This window comes from Sapajus apella, unplaced genomic scaffold, assembly GCF_009761245.1.
Source record: "Sapajus apella isolate SASKATOON/1434 unplaced genomic scaffold, GSC_monkey_1.0 scaffold90, whole genome shotgun sequence".
Taxonomy (NCBI): Eukaryota; Metazoa; Chordata; class Mammalia; order Primates; family Cebidae; genus Sapajus; species Sapajus apella.
In genome coordinates, this window is record NW_022437030.1 from 3,487,677 (window position 1) to 3,510,479 (window position 22,803).

The 22,803-nt window shown below is 57.1% G+C and overlaps 1 protein-coding gene across 24 annotated transcripts in view; it reads left to right on the top strand.

Moving 5' to 3' along the window:
• ADCY7 (adenylate cyclase 7) overlaps nt 1–21,510 on the top strand; it is a 71,775-nt gene extending 50,265 nt beyond the window's left edge. For 23 of the 24 annotated variants that reach the window (XM_032255670.1, XM_032255678.1, XM_032255675.1 and 20 more), the window contains 20 exons: nt 277–388; nt 4,214–4,341; nt 5,941–6,099; nt 6,299–6,431; nt 9,447–9,638; nt 10,010–10,044; nt 10,595–10,675; nt 10,862–10,934; nt 12,218–12,315; nt 13,476–13,560; nt 13,804–13,929; nt 14,643–14,741; nt 15,753–15,946; nt 16,819–16,912; nt 17,152–17,307; nt 17,979–18,125; nt 19,175–19,279; nt 19,504–19,618; nt 20,239–20,363; nt 20,581–21,510. In XM_032255670.1, the coding sequence (XP_032111561.1) occupies nt 277–388; nt 4,214–4,341; nt 5,941–6,099; nt 6,299–6,431; nt 9,447–9,638; nt 10,010–10,044; nt 10,595–10,675; nt 10,862–10,934; nt 12,218–12,315; nt 13,476–13,560; nt 13,804–13,929; nt 14,643–14,741; nt 15,753–15,946; nt 16,819–16,912; nt 17,152–17,307; nt 17,979–18,125; nt 19,175–19,279; nt 19,504–19,618; nt 20,239–20,363; nt 20,581–20,727 (2,404 nt within the window). In that variant the 3' untranslated portion in view covers nt 20,728–21,510. Of the gene's footprint in view, nt 1–276; nt 389–4,213; nt 4,342–5,940; nt 6,100–6,298; nt 6,432–9,446; nt 9,639–10,009; nt 10,045–10,594; nt 10,676–10,861; nt 10,935–12,217; nt 12,316–13,475; nt 13,561–13,803; nt 13,930–14,642; nt 14,742–15,752; nt 15,947–16,706; nt 16,913–17,151; nt 17,308–17,978; nt 18,126–19,174; nt 19,280–19,503; nt 19,619–20,238; nt 20,364–20,580 lie in introns of those variants that run through there. The other variant, XM_032255681.1, reaches the window with a different exon arrangement.
• The last annotated feature ends 1,293 nt before the right edge of the window (nt 21,511–22,803 follow it).

Here is a 22,803-nt window from a genome sequence, read left to right on the forward strand (position 1 = left end):
GTGCCCTTCAGCTGTCTGCAGGGATGGAGCTGGGGTAGGCCCGAGGGCTTCTGCAGGTTCTGGGCTTTGCTCCCTTTGGCTTTAATGTGAAGCCCCTGGAACTTTAATCTTTGTGACCGGGTACGACTCTCCCATTCCTATGGAGGTTGAGGAAGGGCAGGGGTGATTGGGCCCAGGCCTGGCAGGCTCCTGGGGCTCCAGACAGTCCCCCGTGCTTCTGCTGCCCCATCCAGGGGCCTGGCTCTGACATCCCCTCCCACCCTGCTCTTTCCCCAGCATCCTCTATGCGGACATCGTGGGCTTCACGCGGCTGGCCAGCGACTGCTCCCCCAAGGAACTGGTGGTGGTGCTGAACGAGCTCTTTGGCAAGTTCGACCAGATCGCCAAGGTGAGCCTGCCGGCCTGTGCTGGGCAAAGCCACGCCCCTCCACTGCCCGTCTCATCCCCAGGGGTGTCCTGTGTTCAGTGCCCTGCTGGGATTGAGTTGGGGAGGCCATGGCTGAATTTTAGCATCCAGCCAGCAAACACATATGAGCACCCCATGGTAAAGGTGGAGGTGAGTGGTGACCACAGCAGCCAGGATCCTGTGCCCCCAGAGTGTGAGGCTAGTGGGGAGACTGCCAGGGCACACTGGGCAATGTACTGGGGCTCCGGAGCTCAGATGTGGGCTCAGGAGGAGGAGATGGCTCCATCCTCACTGGTAAGCCCAGAAGCTTGTGTTCACCTGGTAGCTCAGGAAGACTGTGGAATGCCCCACCTCACCCAAAAGCAGCTTTTGACAAGCTCTGAGGTGAACCATGTGCACATTAAACTTTTATTTTTGTTTGTTTTTGTGAGACAGTCTTGCTCTGTCACCAAGGCTGGAGTGCATGGGTGTCATCACTGCTCACTGCAGCCTTGACCTCCCAAGCTCAAGCGAGTCTCGTGCCTCAGCCTCCTGCAGAGCTGCGATTACAGGCACATGTCACCAAGCCTGGCCAACTTTTCGTATTTTTTGTAGTGATGGAGTTTTGCCATGTTGGCTAGGCTTGTCTCAAACTCCTGACCTCAAGTGATCCTTCCCCCTCGGCCTCCCAAGTGCTGGGATTCCAGTGTGATCCACTGCTCCTGGCCCAACTTAAAGTTTGAGACACTTGAAAAAAATCTCTGAGGAGGAAAGGGAACAGTATTTTTGGCAGGGGGAACAGCATAGATAAAAGCCTGGAGTGGAGAGAAAGCCCTGTGTATCCATGGGATGAATGTGGCTCAGTGTGCATGGAACAGGGTGTGAGGGGGCAAGGGCATCAGGTCAGACATGCAAGGATGTGAGGGCCGAGGCAAGGACCGGGATGCTGAGGAGCTCGGGAGGTGCCAGGCAGGAACGGGAGTCAGGCAAGGAATGTCTCCACTGACGGACCAAATGGTCCTGAGAGAGGCTGAGTGCCAGGCCCTGAGCCTGGGTGGGGCCTTGGCCTACATGGTATATGCTCCAAAGAGAAGTGCAGGGGCCAGGGACCCTGGGGAGCACCTGGCCCAGCCTCAGATGGTCAGGGCAGACTTCCTGGAAGCGGTAGCCATTAAATAGAGTCTAAAGTGTAAGGTTTAAGGCGGCAGCTTCCTATCCTGGCTGTACGTGTGAATTACATGGAAAGCTTAAATACAACACCAACACCCGTGTCCACACCCATCAGAGTTTTATTTTGTTTTGTTTTTGAGACAGAGTCTTGCTCTGTCACCTAGAGTGAAGTGCAGTGGCAGAATCACCGGTCACTGCAGCCTTGACCTCCCCGGGCTCAGGTCGTCCTCCCACCTCAGCCTCCCAAGTAGCTGAGACTACAGGTGTGCACCACAACCCCTGGCTAATTTTTTGTGTTTTGTGGGGATGGGGTTTTGCTATGTTGTCCAGGCTGGTCTTGAATTCCTAGGCTCAAGTGATCCACCTACCTGAGCCTCCCAAAGTGCTAGGATTACAGGCATGCACCATCACACCTGGCCCCATCAAAATTATTAAGAGCTCCCCCCTCACCGATGACTCTGTGCAGAAAATCAATGTTCTAGAACTTGATGGGAGGCAAGTTATGGCTTCACGCTGGGAAGAATTTTTCATAATCAGAGCTGCTCAATCCTAGGAGGGACTGGAGGGGAGCTCCCTGCCACAGGGGTAACCAAGCTGCTGTAGGATCGCACTGGTCAGGGACTCTCTGGAAAACTGTCCCATCCTGGGCATTGTGGACTGAGTGACTCAGAAGTCTAGCCTGGAACCTTCCTTCAGGATCTGCATAGCTTCTCAACCAGCAGCTGAGAGACCCAGAGGCTAGGTCTCATGGGAGGGGGCCTGGGCTCGGGCCACAGCTGTCCCTTTCCTTACCATAAAGCCCACACAGAGGGTCCCTGGTCTCTTGGACACAGTTTTCCCTCCCCAGCAGGGCTGGGAGGCATGGCCCTATTGCACAGATGGGGAAAGGGAGGCCACGGCAGGTGCAGGCTTCCTGGTCCGAGCATCTAATCTCTGGGCAGAGTCAGGCAGGGCTGATCGCAGCCTTTTCTCCTATCAACAATCAGATTCCAGAAGTGTAAGCTCTTTCCGAGAGCCAAGGCCTCCTGTCTCAGAGGCATACATGTGGCACCTCAGCACAGGACCCAGCTCCCCAACTCCAAGTGTCAGAGACCCAGGGAACCGTCAGCCGGCTTGCAGCCTGGGGAACGTGACTCCCCTACATCTCTGAGAGCCGGGCTGGGTCCACGGGCAGTCTTGTGCCTGGTTTGAGAGGAGATCAGGTCAGCCAGCGTCCTGAGTCAGCGCCTGGCATCCAGGTCTGCCAAGGTTGCCTGCTTTCTAGGAAAGCCACTGTCCTCGTGTCCCTGCAGTCACTCACTCAGCATGTGCCAGATGGGGCCCGGCAGGAAACATCTGGCACACTCTCAAACTGAGTAATTGGAGGAGGGTGCAGACCAGGGACAGTTCCCAGACTGGGCGGGTGCAGGAGACCTGGAGGCAGGGCTGCTGCTGTGTCTGGGGCCTGGGTCCATGATGGCTGATGGGCACAGAGGGGGGACAAGGAGAGGATGGGCTGGAGACCTGGAGACAGATGGTGTTCTAGGAGCAGGGCTAGCCCTTATGACCCTGTAGGACGGAGCCCTCTTAGCTCCCTCCCCACCAGACACCGGAGCACAAGGCCACCTGCTGGGGTGTCCAGTCCAAGGGGGTCGGCTGAGCAGGGTAAAGGGTGGGGACGGGAGAACAGAGGCAGATGTCCCGTACGTCGCTCCTTCTTCAGCTCCCCTAAAGCCCCGCCCATGGGGCCTCAGTGCGTGTGGCCACCCCTGCTGAGGGCTTAAGGAGGATTTGGTGACACAGCACTGCCTCAGATGAACCTCAGAGGGCCCACGGGGGCCCCCTTCCATCCCTGGGCCTTTTCCTAAGAGTCTCTGGCCTCGCCCCTCTCCGTCTCCTCCCTCCCCATCCCTATCTTTCCCCTGCATCGATATCTTTCCTCCCTGCTAAGCTCTGGCAGCACAGCCACTGCTTGGGTGACCTTGACACATGCTGACCCCTTGGCGTGTGCACCTGTGACCTCAGTCCTTGTCCTCCGCTCCTCTGCAGCCTCTTCCCAGCTGTGTGGCCCCAGGGGTCCTGTGGGTGGCTGAGCGCTCTTCCTGCAGAGACTGACGCGGCTGGCTCTCTCTGTTCCTTGGGGTCTTAGCTCTAATAATTCTGATTCTTCCTCTGAGAGGTCCTCGCTGGCCTCCTGGGCACGTCGCCTCCCTCCTGTGCCTTGGTTTTCTTCTGAGCACCCATCACCGCTGGGCACACTGTTTTGTTTTTGTTTTTCTAGTTTAGCGCCCATCCCTCCTGCCTTTGTGTGAGCTCTGTGGCTGCGGGGATTTGCATCTGTTTTGTTCGCTGCTCTGTCTCCTTGCTTGGCCCAGGGCTGGGTACTCAGTAGGCACTCAAACATTATCTGGGCAAATGAAACCAAGGCAGAGCCCTCCCCGAGGCCCTTAGGAACATTGGTGTTCACCCCTGGTGCCTGCTTGGGGGCTCCTCCCGGGGAGTCCCCAATGTCACTAAGCCTTTTGCCAGGCCCAGAAGTGGCTCCTGGCGGCTGGACCCCGGGAGGCAGCCCCCAGCCAAGAGACAGCCAGGCACACCCTGGAGGGTAGGGGAGGTGGCTGTCGTGAGAGGTCCCAGGCCCAGACCTTCCAGCGACCAGGTCCCTCCCTCACCCTGCAGGCCAATGAGTGCATGCGGATCAAGATCCTCGGCGACTGCTACTACTGTGTGTCGGGCCTGCCCGTGTCGCTGCCCACCCACGCCCGGAACTGCGTGAAGATGGGGCTGGACATGTGCGAGGCCATCAAGTAGGTCCTGGGTGGGCCCAGGCGCTGGGTCCTGCCCCATGGCAGACCCATAGGGGATGGGTCATTCCCATTTCACAGATAGTGAAACTGAGGCTCGGGGGTTGAAAGCAGCTTGCCTGGACCACCCAGCCTGCTGGAGGATTCAGACCTCTTCTGTTTGCTTCCCTCCCTCTGGGGGTTGCCTATGACTCTGAGTCCCAGAAAGCGTCTCCGGAGCTCAGAGCTGGGTGACATGAGGTCAGGGCAGTGGGCTCCGCTCCTCTCAGGGATAGGGTCTTAGCAACAGCAGGAGGCTTCAGGGCAGGCAGCTGGGGGACCTTTCGGACCCAGGGGCCGACTGCAAGGCTCCATCTGCTTCCTGCTCCCCCTGTGAAGATCCTGGAGTCAGGCCTGGTCCTGAGGGTACGGGGAGACTCCCAGCTCTGGAGGCTCCTTCCTGATGGCACCCAGCTCCCCTTGAGGTCCCCTGTGGCTCTGAGCAGCTGGGGTCTGTGGGAAGAGCTTGCTGAGAGGGCTGTATGGTGGGGAGAGGGCCAGGCAGGCCCAGCCAGGGAGACCACTGTGGGGCAGAGCAGGGCCTGGCAGGGCTGCCAGTCCCCGGCGTAAGTCCCTGTCCTTCCTCCTGAAGTCCTGCCACAGGTGGCTGGTATTGCCAGGAAGAAGCCTGGGCAGAGCTGGAAGGGCCTGGCCCTGCTCCACTGCCTGTGTGACCACAGGCCGGTGTCCGCCCTGTAACAGGCAGGTTACACAGGCCCCCGTGCGCCTCTGGCTGTGACCCCGGGAGGCTTGGTCAGTGCCCAGCCTTGCTGGTGGACACGTGGTGCCACTTGTTATGGGGACTCAGGCTTTGTTCCTGTCTTGGGGGTCTTCTGTGCCCCAGGGAAACTCTCCCATGGGGCTCTGCTCCCGTACTCAATGGTGCCAATGACTCCCAGGACCCTGCTTCCCAGGGATTGGGGGGCATAAAAGGCACTCCAATAAATGTATTTATTTATTTATTTGAGACAGATTCTTGCTCTGTTGCCCAGGCTGGAGTGCAATGGTTCATCTTGGTTCACTGTAACCTCCACCCCCTGGGTTCAATTGATTCTCCTGTCTCAGCCTCCTGAGTAGCTGGGATTACAGGCATGTGCCACCATGCCTGGCTAATTCTGTATTTTTAGTAGGGACAGGGCTTCACCATATTGGCCAGGCTGGTCTTGAACTTCTGACCTCAAGTGATCCATCCACCTCGGCCTCTCAAAGTTCTAGGATTACAGGTGTTAGCCACTGTGCCTGGCCCCAGTAAACTTTTAAAACCCAGCCAGTGCTGCTGCATGTGTTTTAGGCCCATCATCATGAGCTATAGGACTAGTTGGAATTCCTCCTCCTTCCTACCTAGCCCTTGAACTCAGGTGTGGCCATACCCACTTGTATGCTCCTGAGGATGGGGTGCTCAGATCCTTCTGAAGAGACAGCCCCATCAGGCTGAGAACATTCTGTCTGTGGACTGAGCCTGCCCTGTTCCCAAACCCTGTCCTGTATCCACCCCACACCTCAGATCTTCAGACTGTCCCAGGGCTTAGGCAGGGTGGGGGTGACAGGGCCACTCTGCTCCAGGCAGGTGCGGGAGGCCACAGGTGTGGACATCAACATGCGTGTGGGCATACACTCTGGGAACGTGCTGTGCGGGGTCATCGGGCTGCGCAAGTGGCAGTATGACGTGTGGTCCCATGACGTGTCCCTGGCCAACCGGATGGAGGCAGCCGGAGTCCCCGGGTGAGGCTGGGCTGGGCAGCGGCAGGGCCAGAGGCCTGGGGCTGGTTGGGAACTGAGGGGTCTGGGTGGGGTCAGGTGTTGGGGGAGGGCTGAATGCAGAAAAGCCAGCCTGGGACCCGGACCTGGCTGCTGTGCACCCCTGGGTGGGTGCCAGCCTTCTCTGGGCCCCACGGCTCTGCCTGACTTGGGTCTTCTGCAGCCGGGTGCACATCACGGAGGCGACGCTGAAGCACCTGGACAAGGCGTACGAGGTGGAGGATGGGCACGGGCAGCAGCGGGACCCCTACCTCAAGGAGATGAACATCCGCACCTACCTGGTCATCGACCCCCGGGTACGAGGGCTCAGAGGCCGCAGCTGGGGGGACCCAGAGGGACTGGAGGGGCCCTCAGGAGCACAGCCCATACCTCAGGGGAGACCCCTTTGGAGGGAGAGGTGGGGAAGGGACTGCCCTGGCAGGAGTAGCTCCCTATTCCTGGGCACCTTCTAGGCGCTGAGTAGCCTCTCCTCAGGCTTCCGTTCTTTCCCATGTGATGGAAAACAAGGCCTGCCCCACCAAAAGGAGCTGATCTGAGTGAGGCCCCTGTGGCGCCTGGCACGTCACCGCATTCTATGAGTTATCGTCACTCTTGGTTTATTTCATGAGGTGGTTACTAATCTCCCACATTTCCAAGAGACACACTTTTGAAACATACTTTGGATGAGACTCAGGAAAGCCAGGAATGGCCCAGGGGCCACTGTGCAGGAGTCGCTGTGTGTCCTAGGCTCCGACCACAGTCCCCCTGGTGGCTCCAGGACCCCACGCTGGGAGAGGCAGTTCCACTGCCTCTATGCACGTGGGGCCCGCCCCAGCCCGTCTGCTGCCCGCCCCTGGCCTGCTAGAGGGAGGCCGGCGTGTCTGGCCACTGGTCTGTGAATCATCCTCGTGGCTTGCTCAAGAATGTTGGCCCAGCCGGCAGCGAGTGACTTCTTACTCTGGTCCTGGCTGTGCCTTGGGGCTGGCCCGAGTGCTAGAACCCGGGGTGGGGGGCCAAGGGCTGGCCTGTGAGCCTCCCTACGCATCTGCTGGCCTCACTCTGCCCTCCAGGCCTCTGGTGCCGTGCCATCCATGCTGAGCCAGCGTCTGGGAAAACCCTTCCCCCTACTTGTGTCCTGCTCCAGCACCCACTTAGAACAGGGCCCTGAACCTCACCTGCATGCCGGCCCTGTCCCCACCCCTCCAGGCCCTTCCCCTGCTCTCCTGTCCCATCACCCCACCCGGTCCCCTCCTGCCAGGCTGGTGGCTGCCTGCAGGTCCTGCACCCAGAACGCTCCTCCCTCTGTAACGCTCCTCCCTCCATCCCTAATGCCCTTGTTTGTTTACCTGTTTTCCTTGCCTGTTATCAGCCTCAGCGCCATGTGGTGGCCCCTCCTCTTCAGGCCACAACCCTGACCCCGTGCTGAGATGGGTGCCCGGCTCGAAGCTGATGCTCAGACAGCCCTTGCATGAATGAAGCAGAGCCCCTCACCCAGGAGGCTCTGAAAGCCATCCCTGCAGGCTGCCAGGTTGAGCAGGGGAAGCTGCCGGCCGTCTGGGCAGACTTGAATTTCAGATAAATGTGAATCCTGTTTCTTGCATGAGTGTCCACGCACTACTCAGCTGGGCAGTTGGATTTATCTGGCAGCTCCACCCTTTCCCCACCCCACCCTACCCCACCCTTTTTTTTTTGCTTAACTTTATTCATTCAGGTGGTTGAAAGTTCAAAAGGTGTGAAGGGCAGGTTGTGGAAAGACTCCTTGTCCCCAGCCGGCCCATCTCCTCAGAGGGGGTGTGTGCAGCGAACTTCTTGTGTTCCCACAGGGATTTTCATGCACAGAGTGAATTGTGAGTCCCCCCACCCTTCTTGCTAAGGCAGTGGTGGCAAGCCCCATGGTCGTGCACCCTGCATTTCTCCTACCTTGGGGACACTCCTCCTGTGTGCAGGGTGCTTGTCTGTAGCTCCTGTTTTTGACGTGGAGGTGAATTTTCTGCACTGGCTTCCGTGGGCTCTGTCTCGCGCTGTTGCTGCGTGGCCTGGCTGGGGCAGGACGGGCTCCCGTGGACTGGATGGTGGCTGCAGGTGCCCTGTGGGGCTCATACTGATGCCATGCCCATTCTGAGCAGGCAGATGTTTGCTCAGAACTGAGGAATCTGATTTTTTACTTATTTCTGCTTTTTATTTGTTTCTCAGGGAGCTGGAGTGTCTGGTTTCCCTGCTATAAGAGAAGTGGCAGAGTTGCCATGGTGGAGGAGGGGACGTAGAAATGCACCTGTGCCCACCAGGTTGCCCACTGCAGGGCCAGCACGCCCTTCCTACTCTGGGACACTCACCAGGGCCGAATTCCACATGGCTCTCGTGGCTAGGGAGATAGACGTGGCTAAGGGCTTAAAAATATTTCTGTCCCAAAAGGTGGCGAGTTTTCCAGGAAGGTTGTGCTCTGGCGTAGCGAGTGTTTGTAGCTGCGGAGGCTCATCCACGGCGTGTTTGCTTTTGCTGGAGCCAGCATTAGCTCAACTCTGGCAGCCTGGCAGGCCTTTCTCTTCCCTGCCCCTTTCCCAGTTTTGCCTGGCCACTCCAACTGGGGAAGGCCTCAGGCGTGTGCTCTTGCAGGGGAGGGTGGTGGTAAGGCAGGGCTGGCCATGCATTCACGGCCTGGCTGAGCCACTGAGGTCTGGCGTGAGGCTGGGTCTCGCAGGCACATGGCAGGTCATGGCCCTGTGCCATCTGTGGTTGGGAGCCACAAAAGTGGAACTCCCTGGATCACTGCCTGGCTTGCTCTGGCTTGGCCACTTCTCGAGGCAGTCAGCACCCCTCTTCCTCCTGGGTGCCTCCCACAGGAAGGAGCGTGCGCATGCCGGCCACATGTGGGAGGGCAGGGTAGGATGCCTGTGGCTTTCCCAGGTGGCTCCTGGGAGGGGCTGACGGGTGCTCAGGCCCCAGGGACACTCCCATTCCAAGGAGCCTCAAGGGCCGTGGGGCCTCAGGCTTGGGACCTGAGCCCTGCATCTCCCCCTGGGGAGGCAGAGCAGGGGGTGGGGCTGGGTACAGTGGTGGGTACCTGGTAGCCTCTTCTCAGCCTGGGGCAGGGCCAGAGCACTGAGTTGGGATCCCATATGGCCTGGCCTCAGAGTGCACCGGGCTTTGGCTGTCCAGTCCCCAAAGCCCATTCTCCAAGGGCACTGCAGGTTGAGCACCTTCTTTGACGTTTATTTTTTCACGGGATCAGCCAGTGCTGAGGGTGGTGTCACACTTCAGGGAGAGTCAGTTGGGGGTGGCGGCCCCTTCCTGGAGAGAGGGTGGCACAGGCCCATGTCTGTGTCTGCCCACAGAGCCAGCAGCCACCCCCGCCGAGGCAACACCCCCCCAGGTCCAAGGGGGACGCAGCCCTGAAGATGCGGGCGTCAGTGCGCATGACCCGTTACCTCGAGTCCTGGGGGGCAGCTCGGCCCTTTGCGCACCTCAACCATCGTGAGAGTGTGAGCAGTGGCGAGACTCCCATCCCTAATGGGCAGAGGCCCAAGGTATGTCCCCCTTTCACCCAGAGAGCCAGGGATTGGGGCCCCAAGCTGGGGACAGGAGAGTGGGTGCTGAAGATCTCTCACCCTGTTGGCCTCACTGTCCCCATCTATAAAATGGCCACAGCCTCTGCCCCACCTCCTGGGGCTGGAGGGGAAACAAAGGCATTTGGAGAATACACCAGGGTGGCCAGGAACGTCCCTGTCCTCCTTGGTGCCTGGACCATGCTCAGCTGTAGTCAGGATGTCTGTGGCTTGGATGACCCCTGACACCTTGTCCTGCATATCAAGTATCAGAAGGGCTGCACCCGGCCCATCGGTGTGCTTTAGAGCCCAGCGTTCTGGGGAATGACTGTGTCTTCTACCTTCCCTTTCAGAGCATTCCCCATCGCCACCGCCGGACCCCTGACAGGTGCGTGCCCTGCCCTCCTGGCCAAGTCCTGCTGCAGCCACCTCCTCCAGGCTGGCTGCCCTGACCAGCCTCTGTTCAGTGGGGAGCTCTGCGAGGCCCAGCCCAGGACCTCTGTGAAGTTGGCCAGGGCTTCTAGGAACCAGAGTCAAAGAGTTTCTAGGAACCAGAGCTTTCTGGTCCCTGGCTCTTCCACATGGCCATGATGGAGCGCCTGTTGTGTGCTGCCCTGGTGGGGTCAGTGGAGTCAGTGGGAGGGAAGGAGATGCCGGTGGGTGTTCTGGTCCCCATGCCAACCCTGGGGGTGTAGCCAGAGATGCCTTGGACTGGGGCTTGGGTCTGCCCTCTGCTTGTGGCTGGGCCGCTGGCCAGCTGGGCCATGCTGGGCGATGCTGGGTCCTCACTTGCACGCTCTGGGCCTCAGTGGGTCCCGCCCATTCCTTCACCATCCCACATGAGGTTCTGGAGCTCCACCGGTGTCCACGTCCACACCCTCCTCTGGGAGAGTCAGAGGTGGTCTCTGCGCTGATGTAGCTGGGGTATCTGATTCCAGGAGCATGTCCCCCAGGGGGCGGTTGGAGGACGACTCATATGACGAGATGCTGTCAGCCATCGAGGGGCTCAGCTCTACGAGGTGAGGCCTGAGACCTCTGCCCAACCCTCACCTCTCCCCCTTCAACAGGGGTCCCACATATGGGCAGGCCCACCTCATGCCCCATGCCCAATGGCCCAGCCCTGTTCCATCCCCCGTCTGCTGCTGCCTCCCGAGGGACTGGACCCCCTCCCAGTCCCAACTCACTGCCGAGGGCCCCACCCACAGGCCCTGCTGCTCCAAGTCTGACGACTTCTACACCTTTGGGTCCATCTTCCTGGAGAAGGGCTTTGAGCGCGAGGTGAGGGCCCCCAGCCGCCTTCCCCCAGAGGGGCGGGATCTCCAGGTCTGGGGTGGGGTGGGGGACGCAGGTCACAGGGCAGCCTGCACTCCCAAGACTGGCGTGGGGAGGGGCATGGAGAATCCACAGCTGCTCCTGGGCAGGGGTGGGGCCAGCACAGCGCCAGCCTGGCTCGGTTTCCTGCCGGCCTCATTCCATGACCCGAATGCCCCACCAGAGATTTGCCCCTGTAGGTCTGCAACACTTTTGCTCCATCCAGTGCCAGAGCCTTAGCAGGTCCTGGCATGGATGCCTCAGGCTGACGGCACTGGCCTTGCAATGAGACGAGACCCCAAAACTCAGTTGTCAGTGCCCTGTCTTGCTGCTACGGGCCTTTTGTACTGAAAATGACCATTTCTTTACTGAGTGCCTTCTGGGTTTTGGCAGCGTCCTCGGCACCCACATTATATGATTTAACCCTCACACCGCCGACCCAGGGGTGCTGCTCTACCACTTCACAGACAGGAAACTGGCTCTCAGGAGCTCCAGAGCCTGTCCCAGCTGCAGGTGTGGCCCGTCAGAGAGGACGGACCCCCTCATTGCTCCACGGCGGGTGGGGAGCCCCTCTCCCTCAGCCCAAGGAAGTGGCGCCCAGAGTCCAGGATTGGGGGGATTCCCTCTTTGGGGGCCCCCTGAGTTGGGGGCTTCCTCGGTGAGGTCACCAGGAAGCGTGCCTGGTGGGCCTTGCCGGCTGAGTGACGCTGCAGGCTGTGTGGCCAAGCATGCTTTCCTTCCTTGCAGCAGAAACCCTCCCTGGGCTGTGATCCCACGATGGCACCTGTGTGGTGGGGGCTGTGGCATGGGAGTCTCCCCACCTGCCAGCTCCCTGGTTTGGGGCGAAGACAGCCCCAGAGCTCAGACTTGGCTCCTGTCCATGTACTTGGAGCCGTGAGCTCTGCAGGGACCTTGGAAAGAGTGACTCGGGTGGTGTAGGGGAGGGGAAGACATTATCTTCAAATAGGAAGAACTGCGATTGGAAACAAAACTGGAACTCCAGCATGGTGGGAGGGTTTCAATTAATTAATTCATTTTTAAACTAGAGATGGGGTCTCACTGTTTTGCCCAGGCTGGTCTCAAACTTCTGGGCTCAAGTGATCCTCCTGTCTCGGCCTCCCAAAGTGCTGGGATTACAAGTGTGAGCCACTGTCCCAGTGAGGAGGTGTTTTTTTAAACCTGGTTCACTGGAGCCAGGTGGGCAAGTGGCCCCGCAGGTGGCCACCCCTCACAGACCCTGTTGCCCCCAGTACCGCCTGGCGCCCATCCCCCGGGCCCGCCACCACTTCGCCTGCGCAAGCCTGATCTTCATCTGCATTCTGCTTGTCCATGTCCTGCTCATGCCCAGGTCAGTTGGATTGGGGGTATGGGGGTCCAGCCTGCTGGGATCCAGGCTGGAAGGTGACTGTGGCAAGACCCATCAGAGCACCTGCAAGGAGCTTCGTGATTTGGGCTGGAAGGGGTCGGCTGCTGGAGTCTGAGAAACTGGACCAGCGTTTGTGGCTGCACACCTTGAGTTACCAACACTACTTTTTAATAGAATGTGTTTTCTGCCACAGGCCTCCCTACTCCCTAATGTCTCTCTTCTCAGTCACCTGTCTTATGTGTGGCCTGCAGGCATTTTGCTTGTCAGCCCTTGCCTTAGGTGTTTGGAGGGCTAGGAGAACAGACTCTGAAAACTTTAGGCACTATCCTTTCTTATATGCAGGGACATGGAGATGCAGAGGGCTAATGATTTATCCAGAAGTCACTGGGATTCATGCTTCTGGCTCTAGATCCCTGCTGGGTGGGGTATAGGGATGAGAGTGAAGTCAGAGGGAAGGGATCTGAGGTCAGCTACTTGGTTTCTAGAAGAGCAGTTAGGCCAAAGCATAGACCAGGATTGTGGTTTTGGATATGCTTAATGAAGACATAATAGGGAGGTGGGGTGCGGTAGCCCACGCCTGTAATCCCAGCACTTTGGGAGACCGAGGGGCAAATCACTTGAGGTCAGGGGTTTGAGACCAGCCTGGCCAACATGGTGAAACACTATCTCTACTAAAAATAAAAAAATTGGGCATGATAGTGCACGCCTGTAGTCCCAGCTACTTAGGAGGCTGAGGCCGGAGAATCACTGGAACCCAGGAGGTGGAGGTTGCAGTGAGCCGAGATCGTGCCACTGCACTCCAGCCTGGGCGACAGAGTGAGACCCTGTCTAAGAAAATAATATTAAAAAAGGGAACATGTTTTTACAGTTTTTCTGAGTCTAAAGGCTGCAGAGATATTGCTCATTTTTTATATACTTGGACCAAAAAGAGTGACATGGTCTTGACCTCAGTCTTCATGATCTGGCCAGGCTCTGTGTGTTGCCCATGTGGCAGCAGGGCCACAGTTTCCACAGGTCCCCTTTGCTGCGGGGAGAATAGCAGGTGTGGCAGGGACAGGGGGCTGTCAACCGGAGGATTGGCAGGGGCAGGGTTCCTGAGCAGAAGGCCCTAGGCAGAACCTAGGTTCTTCCTTCCTCTCTAGGACGGTGGCGCTGGGTGTGTCCTTCGGGCTGGTGGCCTGTGTGCTGGGGCTGGTGCTAGGCCTCTGCTTTGCCGCTGAGTTCTCGGTAAGTGGGGAGTCCTGACCCCTGGCCCCTCCCTCTCTGCCTTGGGACGCCTGCCCAAGAGCCCTCCCTGGTAAGCTTGGCTGGGCTGAGGTCAAGGCTAGGTGCCCCTTACTCCTGCTTCGGGGACAATTTCCTGAGTGCCCTGGAGGCTTCTCCTGAGGGTATCCCTCCCCAGGCTGCCAGTGGCCAGCCCTCCTTGTCCAGGCTGTTGGCTCTGGGTGACTCGACCCCATTACTCCACAGAGGTGCTGCCCAGCCCGGGGGATGCTCTGCACTATCTCCGAGAGAGTGGAGATGCAGCCCCTACTGAGGCTGACCCTGGCCGTCCTGACCATTGGCAGCCTGCTCACTGTGGCCATCGTCAACCTGGTGGGTCCTGGGATGGGGAGGCAGGCCTCCTGGGTAGAGGGGGAACCTCTAGATTTGGGACACCTACAATGTGGCCTTAAAAACTGCCTTGGGTTTACCTCTCCCCCAAGCTCAGGTGGCCCTGTGGGGTTCCCTTTTGCAGACTCAGGGCTCCTCACCTTTGGGTTTTCAAGAGGACTTTGGGGGCCCAGAAAGCTTGTGTGGCCAGCCCAGGAAGATGCGATGCCTTGAGCCACCACATCCTGACACCCCATTCATTCTTCATGGCCATGAGGCGATCCTGCCTCTCCTTGTGAGACTCAGTTTCCCCTCTCGAGATGAGCCCTGCTCCTCTGCTGGTGCTCAGAGGCTCAGTGCTGCAGGAGGCAGCCTGTGGGACACTTGTCCACCTCCCTCCCAGGCCCTGCCATGGCCTCTCCCTCACCTTTGCGCCTGGGTTTTTGGAATGTGTTCCTGTGACCACTTCCCGAGGGTCACCTGGGGAGAAGGTTGAAAATGCTGGTCCCATCCCCTGGCCGCTGCCTCTCTGGGGGTGACTGTGCACTCAACTCCCAGCCCCTCTGCACTCTGAACCTGACGGCTGCTGTGCTCAGAGCTGACCCCATCGTGAAACCTCAGGCTGCTGCGATACTCACGATTGCCTGGGGGCCACCTTGCTCGGGCTGGGTAGCCGTCCCTGGACCAGCTCTGATGGGGACCTGTCTCCTCTGCAGCCCCTGATGCCTTTCCCAGTCCCAGAGCTGCCTTTCGGCAACGAGACAGGCCTGCTGGCCATGAGCAGCAAGGCAAGGGCCCTGTGCGAGCCCCTCCCGGTGAGTGCAACAGGCCTGGCTTTGTGGCCTCACTCGGAGTGGGGCTGCTGCTGCCAGGGGTGTAGGTGGGAACCTCGAAGTATGGGTGCTGTGTCCCTGAGAGCACAGCACGTGGAGGCTGAGTCTGGCCTCTCCTACAGAGCTGGGAAAGCAGGGTCCCATGGGCTGAGTTGGGAGTGTGGAGCAGTCCAGGCCTGGGCAGGCTTGGTCTAGACGTTGTGGACAGGCAGGGAGTGAGCAGAGCATCTGCTGGCCTTGTGGGGGCTCCTGGTCAGGGCACTTCCTCTGTGGCAGGCCTGTGGCTGTTTTATCCACGAGTATGCGCAGCTCAGGGAGGGGCTTCATTAGGTGGTGGCACCAGGGCAGGCCCAGGCAGGTGGTGGGGCCTGGAGGGCCTCACAGATAGCAGCCTCTGCAGCTTCAGGGGGTGGCGGTGCAGTGAGCTGGGCCCTAAAGGGAAGAAAGGTTCTGAGACAGGGGAAAGGGGACAGTGTGGGAAAAAGCTGAGGTGTGTTGGGATTTGGAGTGGGTTGCCCTGGGGAGGGAGTAGAAGAGAACTGGGAGATGGAGCCAGGGGCAGGCTCGATCGACTGGGGGATTCAGGAATGCCAGGGTGAAGAGCGTGGTCTTTACTCTGGGGGCTGGAGAGCCACAGCACCATCTTGAGCAGGGCAGAGGGGCTTTGAAAGGGCAAGCTCACAAAAAACTCAGGGAGGCAGCTTGGATGCCGGCATGTTCTAGCCTTGACATTGACCATGGTCTGCCATATCCATGGCACCTGCATATTGTGGTTTTTTTTCCCCTTTAAATGAGCTCACTTCATATAAAACTACGGTGAAAACAACACAACACTGGAAACTCTTAGGTCTTGTTTTTTGCTGAGAAGGGAGGCAGCAAGGCGAGAGTGTGATGCTGAGGCACTGGGGGGGTGGGGCTCGGGGGTATGTGCTGGGCCTGAGGTGTAGGTGGTGGGATGGCCCTGTCCTGAGTGACCCCTCCACCCCCACCCAGTACTACACCTGCAGCTGCATCCTGGGCTTCATCGCCTGCTCCGTCTTCCTGCGGATGAGCCTGGAGCCAAAGGTCGTGATGCTGACAGTGGCCCTGGTGGCCTACCTGGTGCTCTTCAACCTCTCCCCGTGCTGGCAGTGGGACTGCTCCAGCCAAGGCCTGGGCAACCTCACCGAGCCCAATGGCACCGCCAGGTGGGGAGCCACCCCTGTCCCCATCCCCATGGTGGCCTGTTCATCTGGTGTCTGCTCACACCAAGGGGCTTCTGTGTTCATGGGGAGTGGGCACCTTTTGGAGTGGGGCTGGCAGACAGCCTAGCTTTCATCTCACAGTAGGGACCGAGGCTTGCCCAGGTCCCAGGTCTCCAGCGCTCAGAGCTGAGGAATTTGACTCACTGGCAGGTTCTTTAGGAAGTCCCCGGTCTGACAGAGGCCACAGGGTCATCCTGTTTCCAGGTCAGTCTAGTTGTGGGGAAGGAGGGGGGCTACAGTTCTATCTAGCTCTGTGCCTCTCAGGGCCACATCCTGGGTCTCAAGTTCTGAAAGGAGCAGTTGCTTCCATCTCTTCCTGGACAGGTGGTGATACCTGAAGCTCGGGCAAGTGTGTGGTTTTAGGCGCTCTGGGTCCCAAGTGGATTAAGGAGAGGAACTGCCCCCCAAGCCCCAAAACAAAAAAGCTAGAAGCCTGGGGACCCAGAACAGAATCTGCCCCTGTGGGTCTGCCCCTACACCTGCAGAATTCTTAAGCCACCCGTCCACCCCACCCCACCTGCCACCGACCCTGGCTCACCAGGAGCTCTGGGCTCCCTCCAGGCCCTCATTATGGCTGATTCTGGTCATCCAGGGGTGAGATATCAGAGGTCACCCCTGTGAGGGCTCCCCCACCTCCTGGCCCACCTTGCCTCTCCTCCCTTTATAACCTCAAGTTGTCTTGTTTTCTACCCACCGCCATTAGAATCAATTTTCCCCTTTCACCCTGGGTGCACGTGGCATCTGGAGAGCATGACTCCGTTGGTGGGTTGGGGCGGTGAGTGCTGGGAGTGACTCAGGCCTCCCTTCACATCCAGCGGCACCCCTAGCTGTTCCTGGAGGGACCTGAAGACCATGATCAATTTCTACCTGGTCCTGTTCTACATCACCCTGCTCACGCTCTCCAGACAGGTATGGAGGCTTCCCCTCCACCCCTGCCCCAGCTCTGCCTGCTCGTCCTCACCTCCACCTGGAGATGGGGTGGGGTGGGCTTATGTGGAGCAGCAGAGACCAGAGTCCTGCCAGGAAAGTGCTGGTTCCCTGGCCAGAGGTTCCAAGGACGCCAGGAACAGACAGACCTGGCAGGAGATGCATGCCAGCCCGGCCCTGCTCGCCTACAGACGGGCTACTTATGTACCCACCATTTGCAGATTGACTATTACTGCCGCCTGGACTGCCTATGGAAGAAGAAGTTCAAGAAGGAGCACGAGGAGTTTGAGACCATGGAGAACGTGAATCGCCTTCTTCTGGAGAACGTCCTGCCAGCCCATGTGGCCGCCCACTTCATCGGTGACAAGTTAAATGAGGTGGGCTGGGAAGGGGCAAAGAAGCGGAAGGTCCAGGCGCAGTCCGTAGGGTTTAGGTGTGGAGCTGGAGTGCATGCCGAGCTTGGCATCCTCAGGTCTTGGCCTCATCAGGATGCCCAGGTGATGTGTGGCATCAGCTGTGAGAGCACAGGCCTGGGGTCAGGAACCTGGGCTCGAGTGTGGTTGCGGACAAGGTACCTTGCTTTCCCGGGCCTTGGTCTTCACCTCTGTAAAATGGGCCGACAGCACTTCCCCACAGGATTGTGGTGAGGGTGAAATGTGTTCAGGGGTTTGTGATCTGGACATTCTGTATTGATGAAAATGTCTATACCTCCACCAGTTCTGGGTAGCAAGTTTTCTATATAGGAGACTGAGGCCCAGTGAGAACGCAGAACTCCCAACTGTCACCTTCCACTACTGCAGAGGTTCTCACACTATGTGTACACGGAAACACCCAAGGTGCTTCTGTGAGCAAAAAACCAACCAGAACCTGACTCTCCCTGGCCACCCGATTCTGAATTGCTCTGTAACAGCAGCTGGATGAACCTCATGCAGGTTCATCCCCAAAAAGCCGGCTGGGCAGTTCAGTGTCATCTGCTCCTGAGGCCTTGCCACTCTTCCCCTCCCCTCAAGAGGTAAAGTGGCGTAAGGACTGGTTTCTTCCCATCCAGGACTGGTACCATCAGTCGTATGACTGCGTCTGTGTCATGTTTGCCTCTGTGCCAGACTTCAAAGTGTTCTACACGGAGTGCGACGTCAACAAGGAAGGGCTGGAGTGCCTCCGCCTGCTCAACGAGATCATTGCCGACTTTGACGAGGTACGACTTTGCCAGCCCTATGTGGCAGCCCTACCCGTGCTGAGGAGGGCAAGGCAGCAGTACCTGCCATCTTAAACCCATTAAAAAATGCGACACAGAGCCGGGCGCAGTGGCTCACACCTGTAATCCCAGTACTTTGGGAGGTCAGGTGGGTGGATCGCTTGAGGTCAGGAGTTTGAGACCAGCCTGCACAACATGGTGAAACCCCATCTCTACTGAAAATACAAAAAATTAGTCAGGCTTGGTGGTACGTGCCTGTAATCCCAGCTAATTGGGAGGCTGGGGCAGAAGAATTACTTGAACCTGGGAGGCAGAGGTTGTGCTGGGAAGGGGTTGGGGCAGGCCAAAGAGGTGGAAGGTTCAGGCGCAGTCCATAGGGTTTAGGTGTGGAGGTGGGGTACACACCGAGCTTGGCTTCCTCAGGTCTTGGCTTCATGGGGATGCCCAGGCGATGTGTGGCCTCGATCATACCACTGCACTCCATCCTGGGCAACAAAGTGCAACTCTGTCTCAAAAAAAACAAAAAACACTGCTTCCCTGTAATATATTCTGAAAATGCATTACACAGTATATAAAGGGCACACATTTCTTTTTCATTGTTTTATGCAGCAAATATTTTACTGGCACCTTCTCTGTGACGGGCAGCTTGCTAAGATTAGACTCAGACCCTTTAGAAGAGCTTCATTTCCAGCTAAGCCCACGCTATCAACCAAGCCGATTCACAGGAAATCAGTTTGGGTTGCCTTCTTGCTAGAGACAAAGAATCCACATTCCTGTGTAGATAATGATGTGTCTGCTCTGTGCAGACCTGGATGGAAGGGAAGAGGGAGAGAGTGGGAATGGAGACGCCAGGAAGAGCAGGAGCCACCGGGGCCACGCCCCTCACCATGCTTAGTCATGCACTCAGCAGGCAGGGCAGTGTGACGTGTGTGCGAGAGGCGGCGGGTGGAGGGAACCCCACACCCTTCCTGAGGAGTGTGGGCAGCCTGGCTGCAGCTGTGGAGTGGCGTGACTGCTTTGCTCCTTCACTGCTTCCTTCTCACTGGCAGCTCCTGCTGAAGCCCAAGTTCAGTGGCGTGGAGAAGATCAAGACCATCGGCAGCACATACATGGCAGCTGCAGGGCTCAGCATCACCTCGGGGCACGAGAACCAGGTACTCAAGCCCAAGAGGGGAAATTCAGCCGATTATTCTCACTTAAAGGTGACCTGTCACCTTAAAGGGGTGTGTCCTTGTCCCATCTTGAGGGAGGAGTGCAGGTGCTTGCAGGGTTCAGCCAGGATTTTAGTGGTGGGGAATCCTCAACGAGAGGCATGCCAGTGCCCACTAGGTTTGGGGCTCTGGAGATGCAAGGACCTGACCCACACCCCATCCCGCAGGAGCTGGAGCGGCAGCACGCCCACATTGGCGTCATGGTGGAGTTCAGCATCGCCTTGATGAGCAAGCTGGATGGCATCAACAGGCACTCCTTCAACTCCTTCCGCCTCCGCGTTGGTGAGCCCAGGCGGGAGGGCAGGGGGTAGGCAGCCCCTGCCTCCAGGCCAGCCCACCCAGTCTGTGAGGCACAGCTGCGCCTCACCATCTATTATGAAAGGTTTTAGAAATCCCTCCCATCTGACAAGCTCAGTAATTGGTCAATTATTCTGACATTTTGCATAAGCATATAGTTACCATTGAGTTTTAGTAATATGTAACTACAGAATACAGAGAACCTTGGTTCTCAAGTGATCCACCTGTTTTGGTTCTCCCGTTTTCTGTAGTTAGGTATTATCGTCTGTGAATAGACAAAATACAGAGAAAGCAGCAAAGTTACTAAACCTAACTAGCTGTGGGCTTGCACTCAAAGCCAGACCTTTGTTAAAAGGGAGATTAGCAGGTACGAGTATTAACATCAAACCCAGACTTCTGGCTTCTGAGTCTGAAAAAGCTGGCCAGGGAATGCCCTCCTCACACCCAAGGCCCGACTGCATCATGGTGACTCTGGGAAGCAACCTAGCCTTAATTCTAGTTTTGTCCCCCGTCCTGTGCTGGGGGATGAATTTTCTGGCCTTCCCTGAAGGCAGAAGCCTGGGGCTTTGCCTGAATGCTTGGCCAACTATAAACATCATCTTCAGGCATAAACCATGGGCCTGTGATTGCTGGAGTGATTGGGGCCCGAAAACCTCAGTATGACATCTGGGGAAACACAGTCAACGTGGCCAGCCGAATGGAGAGCACTGGAGAACTTGGGAAAATCCAGGTAAAGACCCATCGGGGAAGCAGGTGACTGAGGGGAAAAGATCTTCCCCAGAGGTGGGGGGACTTGGGCTTCAGAGCTCCTGTCCCACCCAGCAGCCATGGTTCTAGCTATCACATTCTCCAGGGAAGGCAAACTGCATGCCTGGCCAGTCTATCTGTCCCCACCATGACAGGCGTTCTTACCACCTCTGAAGACATAGGTCTCTCTTCCTTTTCAGGTTACTGAGGAGACCTGCACCATCCTCCAGGGCCTCGGGTACTCATGTGAATGTCGTGGCCTGATCAACGTCAAAGGCAAAGGCGAGCTGAGGACTTACTTTGTCTGTACGGACACTGCCAAGTTTCAGGGGCTGGGGCTGAACTGAGGGCTCCTGCTAGATTCCGAGCAGTCTGGGAAGTCAATCTCCTTCCCTGAAGCAAGCCAGAAGACTCCGCCCCATGTCAATCCCAAAGGCACTCAGAGGGTGTGGTCACCTCCCGGCAGATGGCTGTGCATGTTGGCTTCTTTGGACCTGTGCTGGAGGATTTCTCAGACACATGCACCAGATTCTGGCTCGAAGCAGCCACTGAGCCATAACGCTCAGTGGCAACCAGAAACTCTGTGCCTGGTCTAACAGCTTCCAGGTTAGTTAGCTCTTAAGCCCAAGTCCCCTCTTCCAGAAGAATGTTCACTGGTTCAGGGCTGAGATCTTTGTTCCCTGAGGTGCTACAGAGGCGACTTTAGCACATGATGAAAACAGACGCCCACACGTCAGTGGCCTGTGAGCATGCACAAGTGAGGTGGTCTGTTTTTCTAGACACCAAGGAGGAGTAAGCTGAGCTGTCTAGCATGGACTGGAGACTCCCTCTCCCTGGGGGGCTGGGCAATGAGAGTGTTGCTCAGAAGCATTCTGGTAAAGGAAGCTGAAAGGGGCGTTTTACATCTGTAAAGCCTTTCAAACAGTAGAGAGAAAAACACCATAATTAACACTGTTACTTTTTGCCTTGTCTGGCATGTTTGTTTAAAATGGATATATTAATGGGGGTTTTATCCTCTGAATGACTTTTTAGACACTAGACAAAATCTCTTCCCTCCAGTGTATTCTCTGCATTTTTAACCACTGACATGAAGCAGGACTACTGTCCAGCATCAGCTTATGGGGTCAGCCGGCTGTAGGGTTTGAATCCTGAGGAATGTGGTCACAGCAAGAAGGGAGGGCGCAGTCGAGCCTTGGCTTTGAATGAGGCAGCTCGTGAGACAAGCATTCTGGAGAGAGATGCCTAGAAAGTAAGGGGCGGCCTTTCAGCTCTTCCTCAACTACTCACTCACCTTTGCTTTCTCCCCTGCCGTCCTTCAACTGTATCTTACTTTTCTTACTGGAAAGGAATGGAGTCTGTTTAGAAATAACTTGGACAACCTGTGGGTGAGTCTTTCCTTTCCTTTAGTCTTCAGAGCTAACTCTGGAGAGCTTCAAAACTAGAAGGATCTACTCAGCATGGGTACGTGCAGAGGCTCCTGGATCTGGGAAGCCAGCCCCCTCACAAATGCTGAGCTGTCAACAAATGAAACGACATGAGTCAAGGCAAATGCAAAAAGCCAGGTTTTTGGGATGTGTCTTACTGGGCTTCAAACTCCTCAAGAACCAGAAGTAAACCTAAGTGTTTCAGGGTGAGAAACAACCAAACTGTCTGTGCCTTTTTCTGAATGAACTTCATAACCAGAAGTCTTAACCAGTGGCCTCATCAATCCAGAGCATCTCTAGGATTTCTAATGCACTCAATTTCCTTACATAGCAGGGATTCTTAGCTAGAAGTTGCCATGAACTCCCTGAAGTTATACAGAAAGTCTTGCATACAGGAGCCTTTACAAGATTATACAGGGTTGCAGACTGGGTAGACTGACTAGACTTGTTGGGGTTCTGGGATGAGTTGCCCCCTGGTTGCAAATTAGAGTACAGCCAAGTTGGGGGGTGGCAGTGGAGGGGATGAAAATCGAACCTGCCAGCCTGTGCTGTGTCATGGGTGGCTTTATCGGCCCCAGGAAGGGCAGGCATGTTCTAATTTGCACAAAGCTACTGGGAGGACTAGTTGTAGCTCTGATGTGTTGCATGTAACTGGAATCAGTATGAATATAAAAACTTGCTGTATAAAAGTATTCCACGGCAACAGTGCTGGCAAGGGCAGTAAGCCTCACTTAAGCTGCCTTTTTTTTTTTTTTTTTTTTTTGAGATGGAGTTTCGCTCTTGTTACCCAGGCTGGAGTGCAATGGCGCGATCTCGGCTCACCACAACCTCCGCCTTCTGGGTTCAAGCAATTCTCCTGCCTCAGCCTCCCAAGTGGCTGGGACTACAGGCGCGTGCCACCATGCCCAGCTAATTTTTGTATTTGTAGTAGAGATGGGGTTTCACCTTGTTGACCAGGATGGTCTCGATCTCTTGACCTCGTGATCCACCTGCCTCGGC